The sequence below is a fragment of the Salmo salar genome, chromosome 10 (genome assembly GCF_965601325.2).
Source record: "Salmo salar chromosome 10, fSalSal1, whole genome shotgun sequence".
Taxonomy (NCBI): domain Eukaryota; kingdom Metazoa; phylum Chordata; class Actinopteri; order Salmoniformes; family Salmonidae; genus Salmo; species Salmo salar.
The window spans coordinates 18,658,794-18,679,335 of NC_138300.1; the positions used below are offsets into that span (position 1 = coordinate 18,658,794).

General features: G+C 44.8%; 1 protein-coding gene across 1 annotated transcript in view; it reads right to left on the reverse strand.

Moving 5' to 3' along the window:
- Positions 1-20,542, reverse strand: part of LOC106613664 (ankyrin repeat domain-containing protein 13C) — a 79,642-nt gene that overhangs the window by 11,152 nt on the left and 47,948 nt on the right. The window contains exons 4-9 of the mRNA XM_014216155.3: positions 7,965-8,050; positions 6,783-6,828; positions 5,382-5,448; positions 2,694-2,838; positions 2,389-2,520; positions 1,892-2,053 (exon numbers count right to left, since the gene is read on the reverse strand). Of these exons, the coding sequence (XP_014071630.1) occupies positions 1,892-2,053; positions 2,389-2,520; positions 2,694-2,838; positions 5,382-5,448; positions 6,783-6,828; positions 7,965-8,050 (638 nt within the window). The remainder of the gene's footprint in view (positions 1-1,891; positions 2,054-2,388; positions 2,521-2,693; positions 2,839-5,381; positions 5,449-6,782; positions 6,829-7,964; positions 8,051-20,542) is intronic.

Below are 20,542 nucleotides of genomic sequence, written 5' to 3' on the forward strand. Positions count from 1 at the left end.
GTCATTACACACGTTAACGAAAAACAAACTACAGGCACAAGCAAGAATAGGAAAGAGTCACAGGAGTAAAATGAGAGCAATCAATCCAGCGAGATTTATTAAGTGGATTTTGCGCGTTGCTAGCGATTGACCCACACAGGCTTACTACCTCACATTGGCCAGGACTCCTGGCTACTCAACAGTAGGCTACTGCCAATACTGAGGACTTGGCCACATCGAGGATACCAACCGACGCACGTCCACAAATACGCACGTATGCACAAAAACACAAGCACACCCACACTAATACTGAACTCTCTCTAACTGACCCCTCACTAGGAATGGCTGTGTTTTCTGAAACGTGAATTGAGAAGCATCCACTATAATGTACCTATGGCCTACTTCAAGAGAAGAAAGACAGAACTGGCACCAGATGACACTGTCAGTATCTCATCATTCAAACGTAGGGTTCCCTTTACTTCAAACCGGACAATGTTATTATCCCTATGTGACACTGAGCGGTGGTGGATCACAGTGTTTTGATGCATTTGCTGTGGCATCATGATGGCCGTTGGCTCGCACGCCTCTCGCTCCCGCCACCGCTGTTGTTGTGACGGGGGCAGAGTACACACAGCCTCCAGCCAGTGATCTCCTGGTATGCCAGTCCGTCTGTCTGCCGGTGCCCCCCCGTCGCTCCGTGGCACCAGGGGTTTTAGCCTTCATCCACACAGTCAATAGTGCAGAGCCCTGCTTTAAACCCCCTGCTCTCCGTGTCCCCAGGCGCCGCGCTGACCCGCTCTGCTATGCCACCGCCGTCGGAGTAAACAGAGGGGGACGTCAGTGCTTGGATGAACTTGGACTGTTGTTTTTCCCTCAACCTACTTCTGCGAAACAGTTTACACTGAGCAGGGAAGCACTTGTACAAACATGGATGGATGGATGCACAACGGACTGTGTAAGCAGTTTTCCCCGTTCAATACTGTGCTGAACTGACCTTGACCTATATGCTCACGTGTTTCAATACCGGTTAAATGCACAGTAAAAATAAACTTTGGACAACAGATGAAAAATGCTTAAAAGCATTTACCGTCGCAGTACAAAGACAACAATACCACAAGAAGTAAATACCATAGGACACATCGACAACACAAAACCCAGTTCATGACAGGACAGGACTAACGAAAACAACAGAGCCACTAAAAAGCATCTATTGAGCATTGTGAGGCAGTGACGTCCCTGTGTGGCAGCTTTATGTACAGTGCATAGACAAGGGCTCCCAAAGCAAACTCTCGAACAATCTAGAGGCCGAAAGAGAGGGAAAGCACTGGAACTTTGTGTAAAGTTCAGCTGTGAGCTTCCATCACTAGAGGGGGGTGCTGTGCCTGGTATATATGCGCAAAGGTGGAGGAAAGGGGTCGGAATGCCACAGACGAGGATCAGAAGGGCGGTTTTCATTCCGACAGACGGTATGTCCATATAAAACTACAAAGAAACCGAAGAGGGGTGAGGAGTCCAATTGAAGTATGTCCAATTAAACCATGCAGACGTGTTCTACATCAAAAGAGCCCGATGCTAAGGGGAAAAATATAACGCTCTCATGTTTTGGTAGGAGTGACTGGAGGTGAGAGGAGATCCCATAGGATGGTGATATAAGAGTGGCAAGCCAGAGGGCCTACTCCGAGGGTCCAGTAGGAGAGGAGAGTTTCCGGACTGGACTCACACTTAGGCTGCAGGTACAAGCAAACAGTATCTTCACTTAACACATAGCAGCCAGCTCACAACCGCAACATCATACCAGTAGGCCCCAGCAGAACGTTCTGGATATGAAAATATGGTTAAGAGTTGGGTGAATGTTTACATTGTGACCATATTCCCGTACTCTGCAGCCAGAGGACCTCACAGCAGAGCTCACCTCGTAGTTCTGCTCAATGAGGTTCCCTCCTTTGCTCAGGCTCTCCATGATGGCCTTGTTCCTCAGGATGTCCTCCTCACTCAGGTGCTCCCGACGCTTCCGTGACTCCAGCACCAGCCCGTTCACTGAGTAGAAATCCGCCAGGAAATTTCCCACACGCTCCTGGAGCCACAAAGGACAAGAAAATAAAACCTCTGAGTCACAAATTTCCCTTCAATACACTTCAAAGGACCGAGACAGACAGCAATACCCCCCCCCACCTGAACTCTGCCTTCAGGTGAACACCTGTGGCTCTCCCAGGAGGCTTATCAAACACGACCACTATGTTTTGGTTACTCTGTTGCCCCTGAACTTTGTGGTGGGGAGATACGGCGCGGTTAATGTGAAAAGGACATGGGCGTCCTGTACGGCATTGAATAACAAGACCATAACTGTAGATCAGCAAAGGTCACATTTAGAGACGGAGAGGTAGTATTTGACAAAGGAGATGTATGAACCGTTTTGTCCTCTCGGAACAGCCAGCCGGTCTGGGCTCTGGAGAAGGTGATGGACTTGGTGGAGAGGGTGGCAGAGTAAACATCGCTGCTCATAAGGATGTCCACCTCTTCCTCTGTCTCCATCTCTGACTCCTGCAACATAGGGAACACAGCCCTCTGACACACACACACACACACACTTCACAGACACAGGGATCATTTTGAAAGGCAGAGTACGAGACGTCGAGCGTCCCTAGCTCGACTTCTGCATGCAGAAATGCACGACGGTATGTTTGCGTGCGTGCGTGCGCGTGCGTGGGTCTCACCTCGTGGTGTATCCGCTGGTACACCTTCTGTTCATTGTCCAGCACCGCAAAGGACTCAGAGGGGATGGCATCACCATTAAAGATGAAACTAAGGTCACCACGCTGGCACTTCATATCTGTGAAGTCTATTAGGGTGGTGTCCAGTCTATGACCAATCAGAAAGAAAGGGAAGGAGGGATAGAATTGAAATTCAAAACCACTTCATGGGCCAACATAATGTCAATAGCACCAGCAACAGCGCATTAAAACAGCACATATTGCGTCTAGTTCATGTCTATACTAATTGCTTCATCACATCTACATAATCCCTCCACACCCCTCAGAAACCAAAAGAGGACTGAAAGAAGCAAGGAGAAATAGAGAAAGAGAGAGACAACAGTGAGGGACACACACACACACACGGAGTATAAGTACACGTTCTTGTTACCAAGCAACATACAGTGTAAAAGTAAAGCTTTTTTCAATAAAACTAAAGAACTCAAACTTGGTCTCTAAAAGCTATGAGACAGCTTTTGTGTTAATAGTTGCCATGGGCGACAACCCATTTCCATGTTTTCCGACAAAAGCTAGTTTCATGGAGTAGTGGAGGAATGAGGTGTCACAACAAAGAAAATAACTGAACTACTTTATGGGCTGCACATAGACACAAAGTGGAGAGTGAGAGGTATGACAGAGCTGGAGAATTTCAACCATTGGAATGTAAATGAAGTTATGCCTCGGTCGGTTTCTTTCCCCGCCTCGGGAATATCAAACAGACATTATGAAAGTCTATTAGACAGCTTTCAACCCTGGTAAATATATGACAACCTACGCCCTCCCTTCACCACTTTCTCACCACCACACGCACAGTTTTATGTGCCTGAGAATGATTTGCCCTGAATCTCCAGTGTTGGATAGATTCAGAGCATGGTAGAGGGGGTTGGGAGGAGGGGGGCAATTTGTGAGGCAGGTAACCTAGCAACACTTTAAAACTCATTCATTTGTCTGTGTGTGTGTGTGTGTGTGTGTGTGTGTGTGTGTGTGTGTGTGTGTGTGTGTGTGTGTGTGTGTGTGTGTGTGTGTGTGTGTGTGTGTGTGTGTGTGTGTGTGTGTGTGTGTGTGTGTGTGTGTGTGTGTGTGTGTGTGTGTGTGTGTGTGTGTGTGAGTGTGTGTGTCATTGCTGTGTGGGATAAAATACAGGCCATTTGAAGAACAAAACAGCCTAAACCTGGCTTCTTCTCACTGAACACTGAAGCTCAGCAGATCAGCATACATTAACCAGCCTGCTAGCACATCAAAGCCAGACAAGCAAATTGTCTGTCGTTCTTGTTATTTAAAAAATGTTCTGTTTGTATTTTACCCCCTTTTACTCCCCAGTTTCGATCTTGTCTCATCACTGCAACTCCCCAACGGATTCAGGAGGCAAAAGTCGAGTCATGCGTCCTCCAAAACATGACCCGTCAAACCACACTTCTTAACACCCGCCCGCTTAACCCGGAAGGCAGCCACACCAATGTGTCGGCGGAAAACAACGTTCAACTGACGACCAAGGTCTGCCTGCAGGTGCCCGGCCCGCCACAAGGAGTCGCTATAGCGCGATGAGCCAAGTAAAGCCCCTCCTGTTAAACCCTCCCCTAACCCAGACAACGCTGGGCCAATTGTGCGCCGCCCTATGTGACTCCCGATCAGGGCCGGTGGTGATACAGCCTGGGACCGAACCCGGGTCTGTAGTGATGCCTCTAGCACTCAGACAAGCAATTCTAACCGCACTGTGTATTCCAACTGTGAATAGTGAATCGTGTTTTGTTACTGGACGGGACTACTCGGCGCTGGTCCAATTATGATGGAGCCGGTAGGTGGGTAAAAGTTAAGGCAAAGGTACGTGCTGGTTCCCTCGATCTAAGTGTAATTATTTGGAGAGGGGCGCAGAGGTAATAGATCTGCAAACAGATGCTGTGTTACTCAGTCACAGCAGTGCGAGAACGGATTTCACACTCTGGTTAACCAAGCTTGTCGTTAGCCGCCGTGCTGGGGCTGGCACTACAGCTTCCCATAAGCTGGGAGAGGGTGTAGTGTTCAAAGCCAGGGTTTTCTAATCAACTGAAAAAGGGCCCTAAAAGCCTGAAAGTGCTTCAAAAAAGGGCTTTGTCAAGGCATATTTACTTTTATTATCGCGGGTTTTACCATATCACGTTGCCCTTTTCAGTATAATACTGAAGGCTGTGGACATCCTTCCGTAGAGGCGCCAGTCTAGTAAATGTTGTTGGTATGTCAACATGGCAACCATCAGTACCTGACTCTTTTTCCATCCAATAAGACTGCATCTATGCTCTGCCAAGACTGAACCAGATGGCTGGGGCAGAAACAGACTGGCACACAACCAAGACTAAAGATTGGTGATGATCAGTGTATCAACTCAGCTGAGGAGGACAAGCAACATTGTGTACCGTGTGTGTGTGGGAGAGTTGTACATAGGCTGGGACAGCTGAGACCAGTACAGACAGACAGATCTGTCCAAGGCATAGCCAAGGGGTCCTTCAGTGATACTGTGTTGATTCTTACGTGTGTGGTGATCTGTTTGACATGCTTATATCTTACAATGATCTCATTGGCATAAGGCATAAGGCCTTATCTACTGGCTTCACGCTAATTATTGCTTGTTACAACTTCCTGAAAACAAGGGATTATTAAAAGGATGACTTGACTTACCTGATGTTGATGCCCTGTTTGTAGATCTTACACACGTCAGAGGGCAGGATTCGGGAGAGCAAAGGCACTGCAACATGGGAAAAAGACACAGGGATATCGATAGGCCTAGGTATTGAAACTCCGCTTAATAATGAAAATCACCAACCGCTTCAGAGCCCATACCAGCAACAGAATATGTAGTTCTGCAGTTGAATATGTAATGCTCTTTTTACAAGTACGGTATGAGGCCAATTCAAACCCTTGGAGGGCACCATCCATGTTCCAATCACCACACTAACATGCTAGAATATATTGCTTAATTCTAATGTACAGTATATGTAGGTATGCTAGTGTGGATATTGGAACAGAGCCTGTGAATGCCATGTGTGCACTCAGTGCACCTCTCCGATAGGAAATGAATTCCGTTTGATCTGCACTAGTACAGACTGGACAATGTGTCTGTTTGAGACTGTTCTACCCCCAGCATATTGTATAGGGCCGGTGGGGCCCTGGCTTCTCTCAATGTGTGTGCAGTGCATAACACTTGGGGTGTATTCTGTGAGGTGAAACGTTCAGAACATTGCAGATAGAAATGGAATGAATAGAGCTGGCACAATTCCCTATTATATCTGCTCTGCACTATACATTTCTATGTGAAAGTTCTGTAAAGTTTCACCCTCCTGAACAGTCCTAATAGAAAGGCATCTCCCAATACAATCTTTGGATTTGAGCCCTTGCCACTCAGGGGCACTACATCCCCTGTCAAATACTACCAGGTAACACACTTTAACACAATCAGCAACCCTTTCTTTACTGTTGTCAACAGTCACATAATCTTTCCAAGCAGGTCAATATTTAACTTGACATGTTGACACACTGTTAGCATGCTCTCTGGAGTCCACTAGACATTTAGCCAAAGAAATGTGGGACATTTGTAACAGCATTTCTTCTCTAATTAATTCAGTGAAACGGTAGGAAGGAAGATCAATGGATCTAAAACATAAGCTTAATTGATGTAAGCGTTCATAGGCCTTAGTAATGCTGGTGGTGCGACGTTGTAATGACGTATAGCCACCACCAGGGGGAGGGTCTGCCTGTGTGGGGAGGCGAGGCCACTCCCTACAGAGGATTACCTCAGTGTTGTAAACAATCTCTCAGTATCACTCTGTCCCCAACCAGCTGGGCAGAGAGCCCTTACAGACACCCACATAACTGGGCTCTAAGAGATGCTAGCACATTAACTCTCTCTCTCTCACACACACACAGTTTAACAACATCAACCATTCTAGCGCTTCTAAATCAACTTTAATTTGGTTAAATGCACTTTGTGTAGTTGAAAATTGCAAAGAAACTGAACCATTGTAGTGAGTTGGCCTGGTCATATACTTATCATATACTTGTATAGATGCAAAGCAAACTCACCCCAACTCTGAAAGTCCCAGTGAAGCTCAAGATAAAAGTCTCCCAGCTGGAGAAAAAAAATAGAATAACAATATGATTAGCAATCAAAATATACCACAGAGAGTAAAAGTGGAGGAACAGTAGAACTGATAAACATTTCTGTATCAAACATATATTTTCTCGAATGAGTTTAGGATCCAATATGTAGTTCAAATGCTCTGAAATTACACAGCTGGCCCACCTAATCTCAGGGTAATACTGACCGGAAATAAAAAACCTCCAGTGACGTAATATGAATGATTGCACATCTCTGAGGAAATATAATCCCCTGGAGTCAGGAGAAAAACTATCGGTGACATCTACGCCTGCTTCATCACAGGAGTTACAGTATGAAATTCTCGTGTCGAACACACGACAGGCTCCAAGGCCATGCCTAAAGCTGCTCTTTTATCCCTTTCCTCCACCGCTCTCTCCTTCCCTTTATCGCTCCCCTTGGGGAGTCACAGTTAACCTGGCTGTGGCCTACGCCCAGAGCACCAGATGTTTATGCCCACAGAGAACCCTCAATAACATCATGCCAGCCGCAGCACTGCGAGGCTCCCCAAAGCCCAGACGATCAACTGTGTGTGTGTACGTGTGTGTGTGCACATGCGTTCGTGCGCATGCGTGTGTATGCGTGTGGAGTGGAAGCATCTGCCTTCCCCTGTGCCATGCCATCCAGGGAGGTTTGTGAGAATGTCACCGCTCCTGCAGTTTGACACTCCCTCCCGCCCAGGGCCCATGTTGCTGTCTGTTTGCATATTCCTTGAGCGTAGGCCTGGGGGAATGCTTACTGCATGCCGAGGGCTGTGCTAAGGGGCCGCGTTGTTGTGATGACCATAGATAGTGTGTGACTGAGTGACTGAGAGAGGGCCTGGATCTGTACGTGTCTGTGTGCGTGCCGCAGAGTGGCATTTCTGACTGGGAGGACTCTGCTGGCAGATGTGGAGTGAGTACACAGACTGCCCCACAGCGCATTGGATCATGCTTCATTTTGGGAGAGGAGTAAGGTAGGGAGGGGAGAGGGGGAGAGGGTAGAGACGAGACGGGAATACACAATATATCAGCCTTCATATCGGTTTCAGATAAGAGGGATCAGGGATGTGAAACTAGAGGAAGGAGGGAGAGAGAGAGAGAGAGAGAGAGAGAGAGAATGTACTGTACCTCTTTGAGGGCGTTCAGTAGCTTTGGCCTCTTGTCCTCCACAGTCTCTCTGGACTGCTGTTTGAGCTTCCTTAGCAGCGCTGTGACTGACAGAGAGAAGAGAGGAGGGAGGGAGGGGTGAGACAACAACATCTACATACAGTAACATCAAGCATCATTACTGGAATCTCTACACTCAGATAAAAAGGTATGGTTAGGGTACAGTATTGTTCTTGGGGGTACAAAAATGGGAAAATGCACATAATGTACCTCCCGAAGTACACATGGTTTATATATACACTAGATGACTGACAGGGGGTGCTGCTTTGAAGCCACCGCAAATCCATCTTGGTACTCCCCCATCATTGTAAAACATCTTTTGGAAGCTATAGAAACACATTAAAAATATATATATACACTTATTTTCCTAAAATAATGAAATACATGTAATTTTGTCCTTCAAACATTTAATTGAAATACTGTAGAATTCCGTTCATTCCGATGGAGGACTGCTTCTTGGCCAACCGGTGGCTTCAAAGGCTCTTATTGGCCAATAGATAGCATTAGCAATCCAGGGTTTATAGACATCATTGCATGATACTGTTTGGTACATTTAAGGGTGTGGATAATGTAGTATAATGGTATATGTTTGTACCCAATATTTTAAATATAAATGTACAAACATCACAATCTCATAACCATCATTATCATATTTCCCAGCATGCCCTATTGCAGGTAGATTTTCTAAAATAGTTTGTTTCAATATGTGTGTTTTTGCACATACATTGATTAATTGATCTTATGCTACACAAAGATAAATAACATACATTTTTCTAAACTAATACAATCTGTTAGTAGTTGGATTTATTGCACCCATTACTGAGATGGTTGTTCCCATTTAGATAGTTTAGGTGGTCTCATTTATACATTTTCTTTACCTTGGCAATCATTCTAAGTACAGTTTGCACGTGATTAAAAGTAGGATTTACTGTACATATCACTTTGCAAGCCAGCATAATGTTACTTGCCCGATGTGGCCTGCAAACCACGAGTTTCAGACCACTGTGTTGAGGTAAAAACTAGGCTGTCAAAGTAGTGGCTTATGATATACAGTGGGGTCTGAAATGATAGACACCCTTGATAAAGATGAGCAAAAATTACTGTATAAAATAAATAATTCAAATACTGAGCTATATTGTATAGGGAAATTGTATGGGGAAATTCTATTATTTTATGCTAGTACAATTGCTCAGACAAAGATTTTGTGTTTAAAAAGTAATAAAAAAAATCTCAAATAGGTAGGATTCAAAATGATTGACAAATCTATTTTCAATACTTTTCATTACCTCACCTTGTGAGGATAACGGCACTGAGCCTTTTTCTTGAATGGTTTATGAGTTGGAGAACACATTGGGAGAGATCTTAGACCATTCCTCCATACAGAATCCTTCCAGTTCCTTGATGTCCTTCGTCTGCTCTTATGGACTGCCCTCTTCAATTCAAACCACAGGTTTTCAATGGGTTTCAAGTCCAGAGACTGAGATGGCCCTTGCAAAATGTATGATTTTGCAACCAATTAACAATTTCTTTGTGGATTTCGATGTGTGCTTGGGGTTATGGTCTTGCTGGAAAATCCACTTGCGGCCAAGTTTCAGCCTCCTGGCAGAGGCAACCAGGTTTTTTGGCTAAAATGTCCTGTTACTGGGTAAAGTTCATGATGCTGTTGACCTTAACAAAGGGCCTCAGGGCTAGTGTAAACAAAATAGCCCCATAACATCAAAGATCCACCACAGATATTTTACAGAAGGTATGGGTTTCTTTTCGGCAAATGCATCTTGATGAAAGAAAGAAATGAAAGAGTATAATTTCGCTAATAAAATATTCACTTAAGCACTCACTTGGTTTAGGCTACAGGACTGAAAGCCTTTGAATGCAATAACCACTAGCAAACACAGTCATGGGTGGTATTGGTAACTCTACAATTCACTTGAAAGGCACCCTGGGAAACATGCAAACAAGGCTTTACACCCTACAGTGTTAAAACAACATCCAAAAACCTTTTTAGAGGTACATTTCAGCCACTTAAAGAGAACAAACGACTTTGTCATGGTGGCGGTCCCCTAAAAAGGCAATTTCTTTTACCTTTTCCAAAGGTACCCTTTGTACCTGTACTATCTTGTCCCCTAAGGTACACTATTGGCTCTTTTAAGGTACGAACTGCAAGGGTACAATTAACTATAACTAAAGGTACAAAGGACTAAAGGGTACCACTACAGTGAATAGTTTGTACCCCTTTAAGAACAAATCTAAACCTTTATTTCTGAGAGTGTACGTAAAGGTAATCAAGATAAGGTATCCAATCAACTGCATTGCGTATTGCTAAATAGAGGACCACATTTCACCATGCAAATCCCACCTTATACTTTATGTGTGTAAGCTTAGTTGCGATGACTGAATCATTTGGCCGCCGGGTAAGTAAATATCACATCATGCAAAACTTGATCACACAGTACAGTATTCCACAGTATCAAAGCACATACAGGACTGTCGATGAATGTCAATAATGGGAGAGGCTCGCCTAGCGTGGTGAGACTGGTATTTCTAGTTCCTACACTATATTGGCTTCCCGTGGTGAAATGACATAACAGGACCTCGCCCACTACACCGCCGGTAGGATCACATATATTCCAGGAAGTTCAAAGAGGTGAAGAGTCTGGGAGATAAACAATAAAGTTGACCGTTAATGAGATACGTCTGTAAGCGCTTTAATGACCCGAAGGAAGCCAAACAGAATAGAGACTTCTAACCATGACGGCCCAGCTTTCCTGACTGACTGGTTAATACGAGCTCGCTTGTTTTCAGACCGAGCTGAAACAGCCACATTCGACTAATGTTTACCCATGTTTATTGGAGAGAGGTGGGAACAACACCTAATTGCAGTTAGGGAGGTGTCAGGGGAATAAACGACAATGGGGCGATCCACCTGTAATATGCTTTTAGAAGAAAACACAGCATTTTATTCGATCAAAACAACAAACCTGTAATACAAGGTATGGAATTATGACTGACTGTCACAGATCAATCCTAGTGTTTGATATGGTCACTTCAAATGCAGGGGCTGAAGTAGGCCTAACCTACTGTATCTATTCAATCATACAGGATGTTTTCCTATCACACATACATACACAATACATCCCACAATAATGAGCTAACTGTAGTCCTACACTGGTACCCTTAATCCTGTGTAACCCCAGTCCACCAACCTAAAGAGGCAAACAAAGGGAGCTGGGACCTTGGTGCTGCTAATGAAACTAGGCCACGGAGGCCCAGTCTGGGGCCAAACACCCACACACACAAATACACAAACAAAGGCTGGGCTGGGCTCCACTCCTTACACACGCTGGGCTATGTTTTGGTGTTTTGGGGGCCAGGCGTCTCTCTCCCTCTCAGGCCTGGCTGCCTAATGAGATTCGACAGCCTCCTGATCCTTACCACCCATCGGCGTGGGAGACCAGAGGGGGAGAGGAGGGAGGACTAACTCACCATCTGCCCACGGACCACCCACCGTACACGGGTGGTCCGTCCACCGGACCTCCCCTCGCTCTTAGGCTTAGGCCTATTCCCCCTCATTCACACATCATGGCTATTTTGCTGCAATAACTTTCTGAAAGTGGTCTGAGGAGGTAAATACAGTGCATTCTGAAAGTATTCATACCCCTTGACTTTTTCACATTTTGTTATGTTACAGCTTTACTCTAAAATTGATTAAATTGTTTTTTTCCCTCATCAATCTACACACCATACCCCATAATGACGAAGCAAAAACATGTTTTTAGACATTTTTGCAAATGTATTAAAAAACAAAACTGATATATTACATTGACATAAGTATTCAGACCCTTTACTCAGTACTTTGTTGAAGCACCTTTGGCAGCGATTACAACCTTGAGTCTTCTTGTGTATGACGCTACAAGCTTGGCACACCTGTATTTGGTGAGTTTCTCCCATTCTTCTCTGCAGACTCTGTCAGGTTGGATGGGGAGCGTTGCTGCACAGCTATTTTCAGGTCTCTCCAGAGATGTTCAATTGGGTTAAAGTCCGGGCTCTGGCTGGACATTCAGAGACTTGTCCCGAAGCCACTCCTGCGTTGTCTTGGCTGTGTGCTTAGGGTCGTTGTCCTGTTGGAAGGTGAACCTTCGCCCCAGTCTGAGGTCCTGAGCACTCTGGAGCAGGTTTTCATCCAGGATCTCTCTGTACTTTGCTCCGTTCATCTTTCCCTTGATCTTGACTGGTCTCCCAGTCCCTGCCGCTGAAAAACATCCCCACAGCATGATGCTGCCACCACCATGCTTCACCGTAGGGATGGTGCCAGGTTTCCTCCAGACGTGACACTCAGCATTCAGGCCAAAGAGTTCAGTCTTGATTTCATCAGACCATGTTCCTCAAAATATACATTTGCTAAAATGTCTAAAAACCTGTTTTAGCTTTGTCATTATAGGGTATTGCGTGTAGACTGATGATAAAAAAAAAAGTATTTAATCAATTTTAGAATAAGGCTGTGACATAACAAAATGTGGAACGAGTCAAGGTGTCTGAATACTTTCCGAATGCACTGTAGATGTAATAGAAGCAATAGAATAGCAAAATGTCCTGTCTGAAAGGGGTCTGGAGTGTTAATAATATTAAATAATGTATTATTAATGCTAAAGAATCACCCACATAACCAAGACATGAAACAGGCAAAAGACCTGAGGCAATATTGTTTATCTAACACTCCTCCAACCCCCACTGGTGAAAAATGTACTACGGCTACCAGCCAGCTTCCGAGTAGCAGAGATAGGACAGTAAATATTGACACAGTGTAGGCTGCACCAGGCTTCACTGCGGGCCAAGGGCCTACTCATTATTGGTTACACAACTGCTAAGACGACAGCTAGCTAGGTTACCTCCCAGACCAAGCTAAGCTAGCAGTCAGTCACAGACAGAGCATGGCAAGGCAGGCCAGGGTGCTCCCGTTTTCCAGTTCAGCTGCCACATCAGAGGCTATGGGACAAATCCCTTCCATCTCTACTGGGCTTTGATGGATAAAGTCCCCTGTTAGTCTCATCAAAGCACCCAGCAGGGCACCCAGCAGGGCACTGGACAGTAAAAGCTCCATAGACAATTAGCCACCATAGACCCCCGCCCCGGGGACCAGAGGCTGCTTTTGAACTATTTCATAAGCTACATGGCGATTGATGTGAGCACAATGTGAGTCATTAACTAACGACTTTCATGCAATTATCAGGAGCGAGAACATTATGTTTTTTTAATTATTGTTTTTCTTCACTTATTAGCAGGCCCGGCACCAGGATAAAGTGACTACGGGGGCATTTGAAATCAGCAAGGGGGCACAATTAATTTGAGGATATAGGCTACAAGATAGATAGGGTAATTACCCTATTACAAACAGCCTATGGGAATGCGGCCGTTCACACAGCTGTCTTACCAAAATAATGCAAACTAAATGCTGAAAGTAGTTATGATGAAACATACCGATACATTGCTATACCCAGGGGCATCATTTGAGTTCCTGCATTGGAATTAGATTGAATTCTGCTTATATCACACTATACCACAATAAACATAAAAGTTCCAATGCTGAGACCACTTAGGGATTTTGAAGAGACAGGTTGGCGCAAAATCTGTATCTCGGCTTGGTTGTATCAGCACCATGGAAAGTGTGTAGTACTGTCTACTCTACTGCCCATAGGCAGGGTGGAGTACTGTCTACTCTACTGCCCATAGGCAGGGTGTAGTACTGTCTACTCTACTGCCCATAGGCAGGGTGTAGTACTGTCTACTCTACTGCCCATAGGCAGGGTGTAGTACTGTCTACTCTACTGCCCATAGGCAGGGTGTAGTACTGTCTACTCTACTGCCCATAGGCAGGGTGTAGTACTGTCTACTCTACTGCCCATAGGCAGGGTGGAGTACTGTCTACTCTACTGCCCATAGGCAGGGTGGAGTACTGTCTACTCTACTGCCCATAGGCAGGGTGTAGTACTGTCTACTCTACTGCCCATAGGCAGGGTGTAGTACTGTCTACTCTACTGCCCATAGGCAGGGTGGGGTACTGTCTACTCTACTGCCCATAGGCAGGGTGAGTACTGTCTACTCTACTGCCCATAGGCAGGGTGTAGTACTGTCTACTCTACTGCCCATAGGCAGGGTGGAGTACTGTCTACTCTACTGCCCATAGGCAGGGTGGAGTACTGTCTACTCTACTGCCCATAGGCAGGGTGGGGTACTGTCTACTCTACTGCCCATAGGCAGGGTGGGGTACTGTCTACTCTACTGCCCATAGGCAGGGTGGAGTACTGTCTACTCTACTGCCCATAGGCAGGGTGTAGTACTGTCTACTCTACTGCCCATAGGCAGAGTGTAGTACTTTCTACTCTACTGCCCATATGCAGGGTGTAGTACTGTCTACTCTACTGCCCATAGGCAGGGTGTAGTACTGTCTACTCTACTGCCCATAGGCAGGGTGGAGTACTGTCTACTCTACTGCCCATAGGCAGGGTGTAGTACTGTCTACTCTACTGCCCATAGGCAGGGTGGAGTACTGTCTACTCTACTGCCCATAGGCAGGGTGGAGTACTGTCTACTCTACTGCCCATAGGCAGGGTGGAGTACTGTCTACTCTACTGCCCATAGGCAGAGTGTAGTACTGTCTACTCTACTACCCATAGGCAGGGTGTAGTACTGTCTACTCTACTGCCCATAGGCAGAGTGTAGTACTGTCTACTCTACTACCCATAGGCAGGGTGGAGTACTGTCTACTCTACAGCCCATAGGCAGGGTGTGGTACTGTCTACTCTACAGCCCATAGGCAGGGTGTGGTACTGTCTACTCTACAGCCCATAGGCAGGGTGTGGTACTGTCTACTCTACTGCCCATAGGCAGGGTGGAGTACTGTCTACTCTACAGCCCATAGGCAGGGTGGAGTACTGTCTACTCTACTGCCCATAGGCAGGGTGGAGTACTGTCTACTCTACTGCCCATAGGCAGGGTGTAGTACTGTCTACTCTACTGCCCATAGGCAGGGTGGAGTACTGTCTACTCTACTGCCCATAGGCAGAGTGTAGTACTGTCTACTCTACTACCCATAGGCAGGGTGTAGTACTGTCTACTCTACTGCCCATAGGCAGGGTGGAGTACTGTCTACTCTACTGCCCATAGGCAGAGTGTAGTACTGTCTACTCTACTACCCATAGGCAGGGTGGAGTACTGTCTACTCTACTGCCCATAGGCAGAGTGTAGTACTGTCTACTCTACTACCCATAGGCAGGGTGGAGTACTGTCTACTCTACAGCCCATAGGCAGGGTGTGGTACTGTCTACTCTACTGCCCATAGGCAGGGTGTGGTACTGTCTACTCTACTACCCATAGGCAGGGTGTAGTACTGTCTACTCTACTGCCCATAGGCAGAGTGTAGTACTGTCTACTCAACTACCCATAGGCAGGGTGGAGTACTGTCTACTCTACAGCCCATAGGCAGGGTGTGGTACTGTCTACTCTACTGCCCATAGGCAGGGTGTGGTACTGTCTACTCTACACCTACCCAACAGTACGGCCCCTCCCTCGCCTTCGAGACGTTCGGTGTCTTTTTGTTGTTGGTGTTGTTGTGAGTCTGACTATTTTTTTTATGTCTGAATACTGAATACTAGCTGTGCCACCAGAGATTCTGGGTTTGAGCCCAGGCTTTGTCGCAGCCGGCCGCGACCGGGAGGCCCATGGGGCGGTGCACAATTGGCCCAGCGTCGTCTGGGTTAGGGAGAGTTTGGCCGTCAGGGATATCCTTGTCTCATCGTGCACTAACAACTCCTGTGGTGGGTCGGGCGCAGTGCACACTGACCAGGTGTACGGTGTTTCCTCTGACACATTGGTGCAGCTGGCTTCTGGGTTGGATGTGCATTGTGTCAAGAAGCAGTGTGGCTTGGTTGGGTTGTGTTTCGGAGGATGCATGGCTCTCTACCTCTGCCTCTCCTGTGTCCGTACAGGAGTTGCAGCGATGAGACAAGACTGTAACTACCAATTGGGGATAAAATAGGGGTGAAAAAAAAGACAATCCTTTCTATGGGACCTGAATAACTATGTTTCTCAGGGTCATGGCTGAACAAGAACATGGATAATATACATCTAGATGTTTTTTCGACACATCGTCAAGACCGTACGACATCGTCGGGTAAGGTTAGGGGGGAGGGGTGTGTCTCTTTGTTAACAACAGCTGGTGTGCAATCTATATTAAGGAAGTCTCGCCTGAGTTAGAAGACCTCACGGTAAGCTGTAGACCATATTATTTAACAAGAGAGTTTCATCTATATTCTTCGTGACTGTCTATTTACCACCACAAACCAATGCTGGCTCTAAGACAGCACTCAACCAGCTGGTCATACAGAGGTGGCGCTCCTAGTGGCCGATGATTTTAATGCAGAGAAACTGACATCCGTTTCACTTCATTTCTACCATCATGTGCAACTACTACCTGTGCAACTACTGTAGAGGAGACAAAACTCCGCGATTTTCAAAACCTTAAAAATCCTATTACTTCAATTTCTCAAACATATGACTATTTTACAGCTATTTAAAGACAAGACTCTCGTTAATCTAACCACACTGTCCGATTTCAAAAAGGCTTTACAACGAAAGCAAAACATTAGATTATGTCAGCAGAGTACCAAGCCAGAAATAATCAGACACCCATTTTTCAAGCCAGCATATAATGTCACCAAAACCCAGAAGACAGCTAAATGCAGCACTCACCTTTGATGATCTTCATCAGATGACAACCCTAGGACATTATGTTATACAATACATGCATGTTTTGTTCAATCAAGTTCATATTTATATCAAAAACCAGCTTTTTACATTAGCATGTGACGTTCAGAACTAGCATACCCCCCGCAAACTTCCGGGGAATTCGCTAACATTTTACTAAATTACTCACGATAAACGTTCACAAAAAGCATAACAATTATTTTAAGAATTATAGATACAGACCTCCTCTATGCACTCGATATGTCCGATTTTAAAATAGCTTTTTGGTGAAAGCACATTTTGCAATATTCTAAGTACATAGCCCAGGCATCACGGGCTCGCTATTTAGACACCCGGCAAGTTTAGCACTCACCATAATCATATTTACTATTATAAAAGTTTGATTACCTTTTGTTGTCTTCGTCAGAATGCACACCCAGGACTGCTACTTCAATAACAAATGTTGGTTTGGTCCAAAATAATCCATCGTTATATCTGAATAGCGGCATTTTGTTCGTGCGTTCCAGACACTATCCGAAATAGTAAAGAAGTGTCGCGCGCATGGCGCAATTCGTGACAATAAAATTCTAAATATTCCATTACCGTACTTCGAAGCATGTCAACCGCTGTTTAAAATCAATTTTTACGACATTTTTCTCGTAGAAAAGCGATAATATTCCGACAGGGAATCTCCTTTTCGGCAAACAGAGGAAAAAATCCCAAAGGCGGGGGCGGTCGGGTCACGCGCATAAGCCCAGTGTCCCTTGATCGGCCACTTGAGAAAGGCGATAATGTGTTTCAGCTTGGGGCTGGAATGACGACATTCTGTTTTTTCCCGGGCTCTGAGCACCTATGGACGACGTGGGAAGTGTCACGTTAGAGCAGAGATCCTTAGTAAATGATAGAGATGGAAAAGAAGTTCAAGAAATGGTCAGACAGGCCACTTCCTGTAAAGGAATCTCTCAGGTTTTGACCTGCCATTTGAGTTCTGTTATACTCACAGACACCATTCAAACAGTTTTAGAAAATTTAGGGTGTTTTCTATCCATATGTAATAAGTATATGCATATTCTTGTTACTGGGTAGGAGTGGTAACCAGATTAAATCGGGTATGTTTTTTATCCAGCCGTGTCAATACTGCCCCCTAGCCCTAACAGGTTAATCTAACCACACTGTCCGATTTCAAAAAGGCTTTACAACGAAAGCAAAACATTAGATTATGTCAGCAGAGTACCCAGCCAGAAATAATCAGACACCCATTTTTCAAGCTAGCATATAATGTCACATAAACCCAAACCACAGCTAAATGCAGCACTAACCTTTGATGATCTTCATCAGATGACAACCCTAGGACATTATGTTATACAATACATGCATGTTTTGTTCAATCAAGTTCATATTTATATCAAAAACCAGCTTTTTACATTAGCATGTGACTAGCATGTGACTAGCATTCCCACCGAACACTGCCGGTGAATTTACTAAATTACTCACGATAAACGTTCACAAAAAACATAACAATTATTTTAAGAATTATAGATACAGAACTCCTCTATGCACTCGATATGTCCGATTTTAAAATAGCTTTTCGGTGAAAGCACATTTTGCAATATTCTGAGTAGATAGCCCGGCCATCATGGCTAGCTATTTTGACACCCACCAAGTTTGGTACTCACCAAACTCAGATTTACTATAAGAAAAATTGGATTACCTTTGCTGTTCTTCGTCAGAATGCACTCCCAGGACTTCTACTTCAATAACAAATGTTGGTTTGGTTCCAAATAATCCATAGTTATATCCAAATAGCGGCGTTTTGTTGTGCGTTCAAGACACTATCCGAAGGGTAAAGAAGGGTGACACGCCCGGCGCGTTTCGTGACAAAAAAATTCAAAATATTCCATTACCGTACTTCGAAGCATGTCAAACGCTGTTTAAAATCAATTTTTATGCGCTTTTTCTCGTAAAAAAGCGATAATATTCCGACCGGGAAACCCTGTTTTCGTTCAAAGACTGAAAATAAAAACATGGAGTCGTCTCGTGCACGCGCGCACCCGTCTCATTGTTCTCAGATCGACCACTTACCAAATGCACTACTGTTTTTCAGCCATGGCCTGCAAAGTCATCATTCAACGTTCTGGCGCCTTCTGAGGGCCTATGGGAGCGTTAGAAAATGTCACGTTACAGCAGAGATCCCCTGTTTTGGATAGAGATGATCAAGAAGGCCAAGAAATAGTCAGAGAGGGCGCTTCCTGTTTGGAATCTTCTCAGGTTTTGGCCTGCCAAATGAGTTCTGTTATACTCACAGACACCATTCAAACAGTTTTAGAAACTTTGGAGTGTTTTCTATCCAAAGCTAATAATTATATGCATATTCTAGTTTCTGGGCAGGAGTAATAATCAGATTAAATCGGGTATGTTTTTTATCCGGCCGTGAAAATACTGCCCCCTATCCATAACAAGTTAATGCATTTGAGTCAATCAGTTGTGTTGTGACAAAGTAAGGTTAGTATACAGAAGATAGCCCTATTTGGGAAAAGACCAAGTCCATATTATGGCAAGAACAGCTCAAATAAGCAACGAGAAATCACAATCCATCATTACTTTAAGACAGGGAGGTCAGAGAATATGGACATTTTCAAGAACTTTGAAAGTTTCTTCAAGTGCAGTCGCAAAAACCATCAAGCGCTATGATGAAACTGGCTCTCATGAGGACCGCCATAGGAAGATCCAGAGTTACCTCTGCTGGAAAGGATAAGTTCATTCGAGTTACCAGCCTCAGAAATTGCAGCCCAAATAAATGCTTCACAGAGTTCAAGTAACAGACACATCTCAACATCAACTGTTCAGAGGAGACTGCGTGAATCAGGCCTTCATGGTCGAATTGCTGCAAAAAAAAAACACTACTAAAGGACAGCAATAAGAAGAAGAGACTTGCTTGGGCCAAGAAACACGAACAATGGACATTAGACCGGTGAAAATCTGTCCTTTGGTCTGATGAGTCCAAATTTGAAATGTTTGGTTCCAACCGCCGTGTCTTTATGAGACGCAGAGTAGGCGAACGGATGATCTCCGCATCTGTGGTTCCCACAGTGAAGCATGGAGGAGGAGGTGTGATGGTGTGGGGGTGCTTTGCTGGCGACAGTGTCTGTGATTTATTTAGAATTCAAGGCACACTTAACCAGTATGACTACCACAGCATTCTGCAGCAATACCCCATCCCATCTGGTTTGCGCTTCGTGGTAATATAATTTTTTTTCAACAGGACAATGACCAAACACACCTCCAGGCTGTGAAAAGGCTATTTGACCAAGAAGGAGAGTGATGGAGTGCTGCCTCAGATGACCTGGCCTCCACAATCATCTGCCCACAACCCAATTGAGATGATTTGGGATGAGTTGGACCGCAGAGTGAAGGAAAAGCAGCCAACAAGTGCTCAGCATATGTGGGAACTCCTTCAAGACTGTTGGTAAAGCATTCCAGGTGAAGCTGGTTGAGAGAATGCCAAGAGTGTGCAACGCTGTCATCAACTCAAAGGGTGGCTACTTTGAAGAATCTCAAATATAAAATCTATTTTGATTTGTTTAACACTTTTTTGGTTACTACATGATTCCATATGTGTTATTTCATCGTTTGATGTCTTCACTATTATTCTACAATGTAATAAAAATAGTAAAATAATTAAAAACTCTTGAATGAGTAGGTGTGTCCAAACTTTTGACTGGTACTGTAAATACTTCTAGTTAAGGCCTATCCAATTGAACTATTGCTGTACATAGTTAATATACTACATATTATATCCA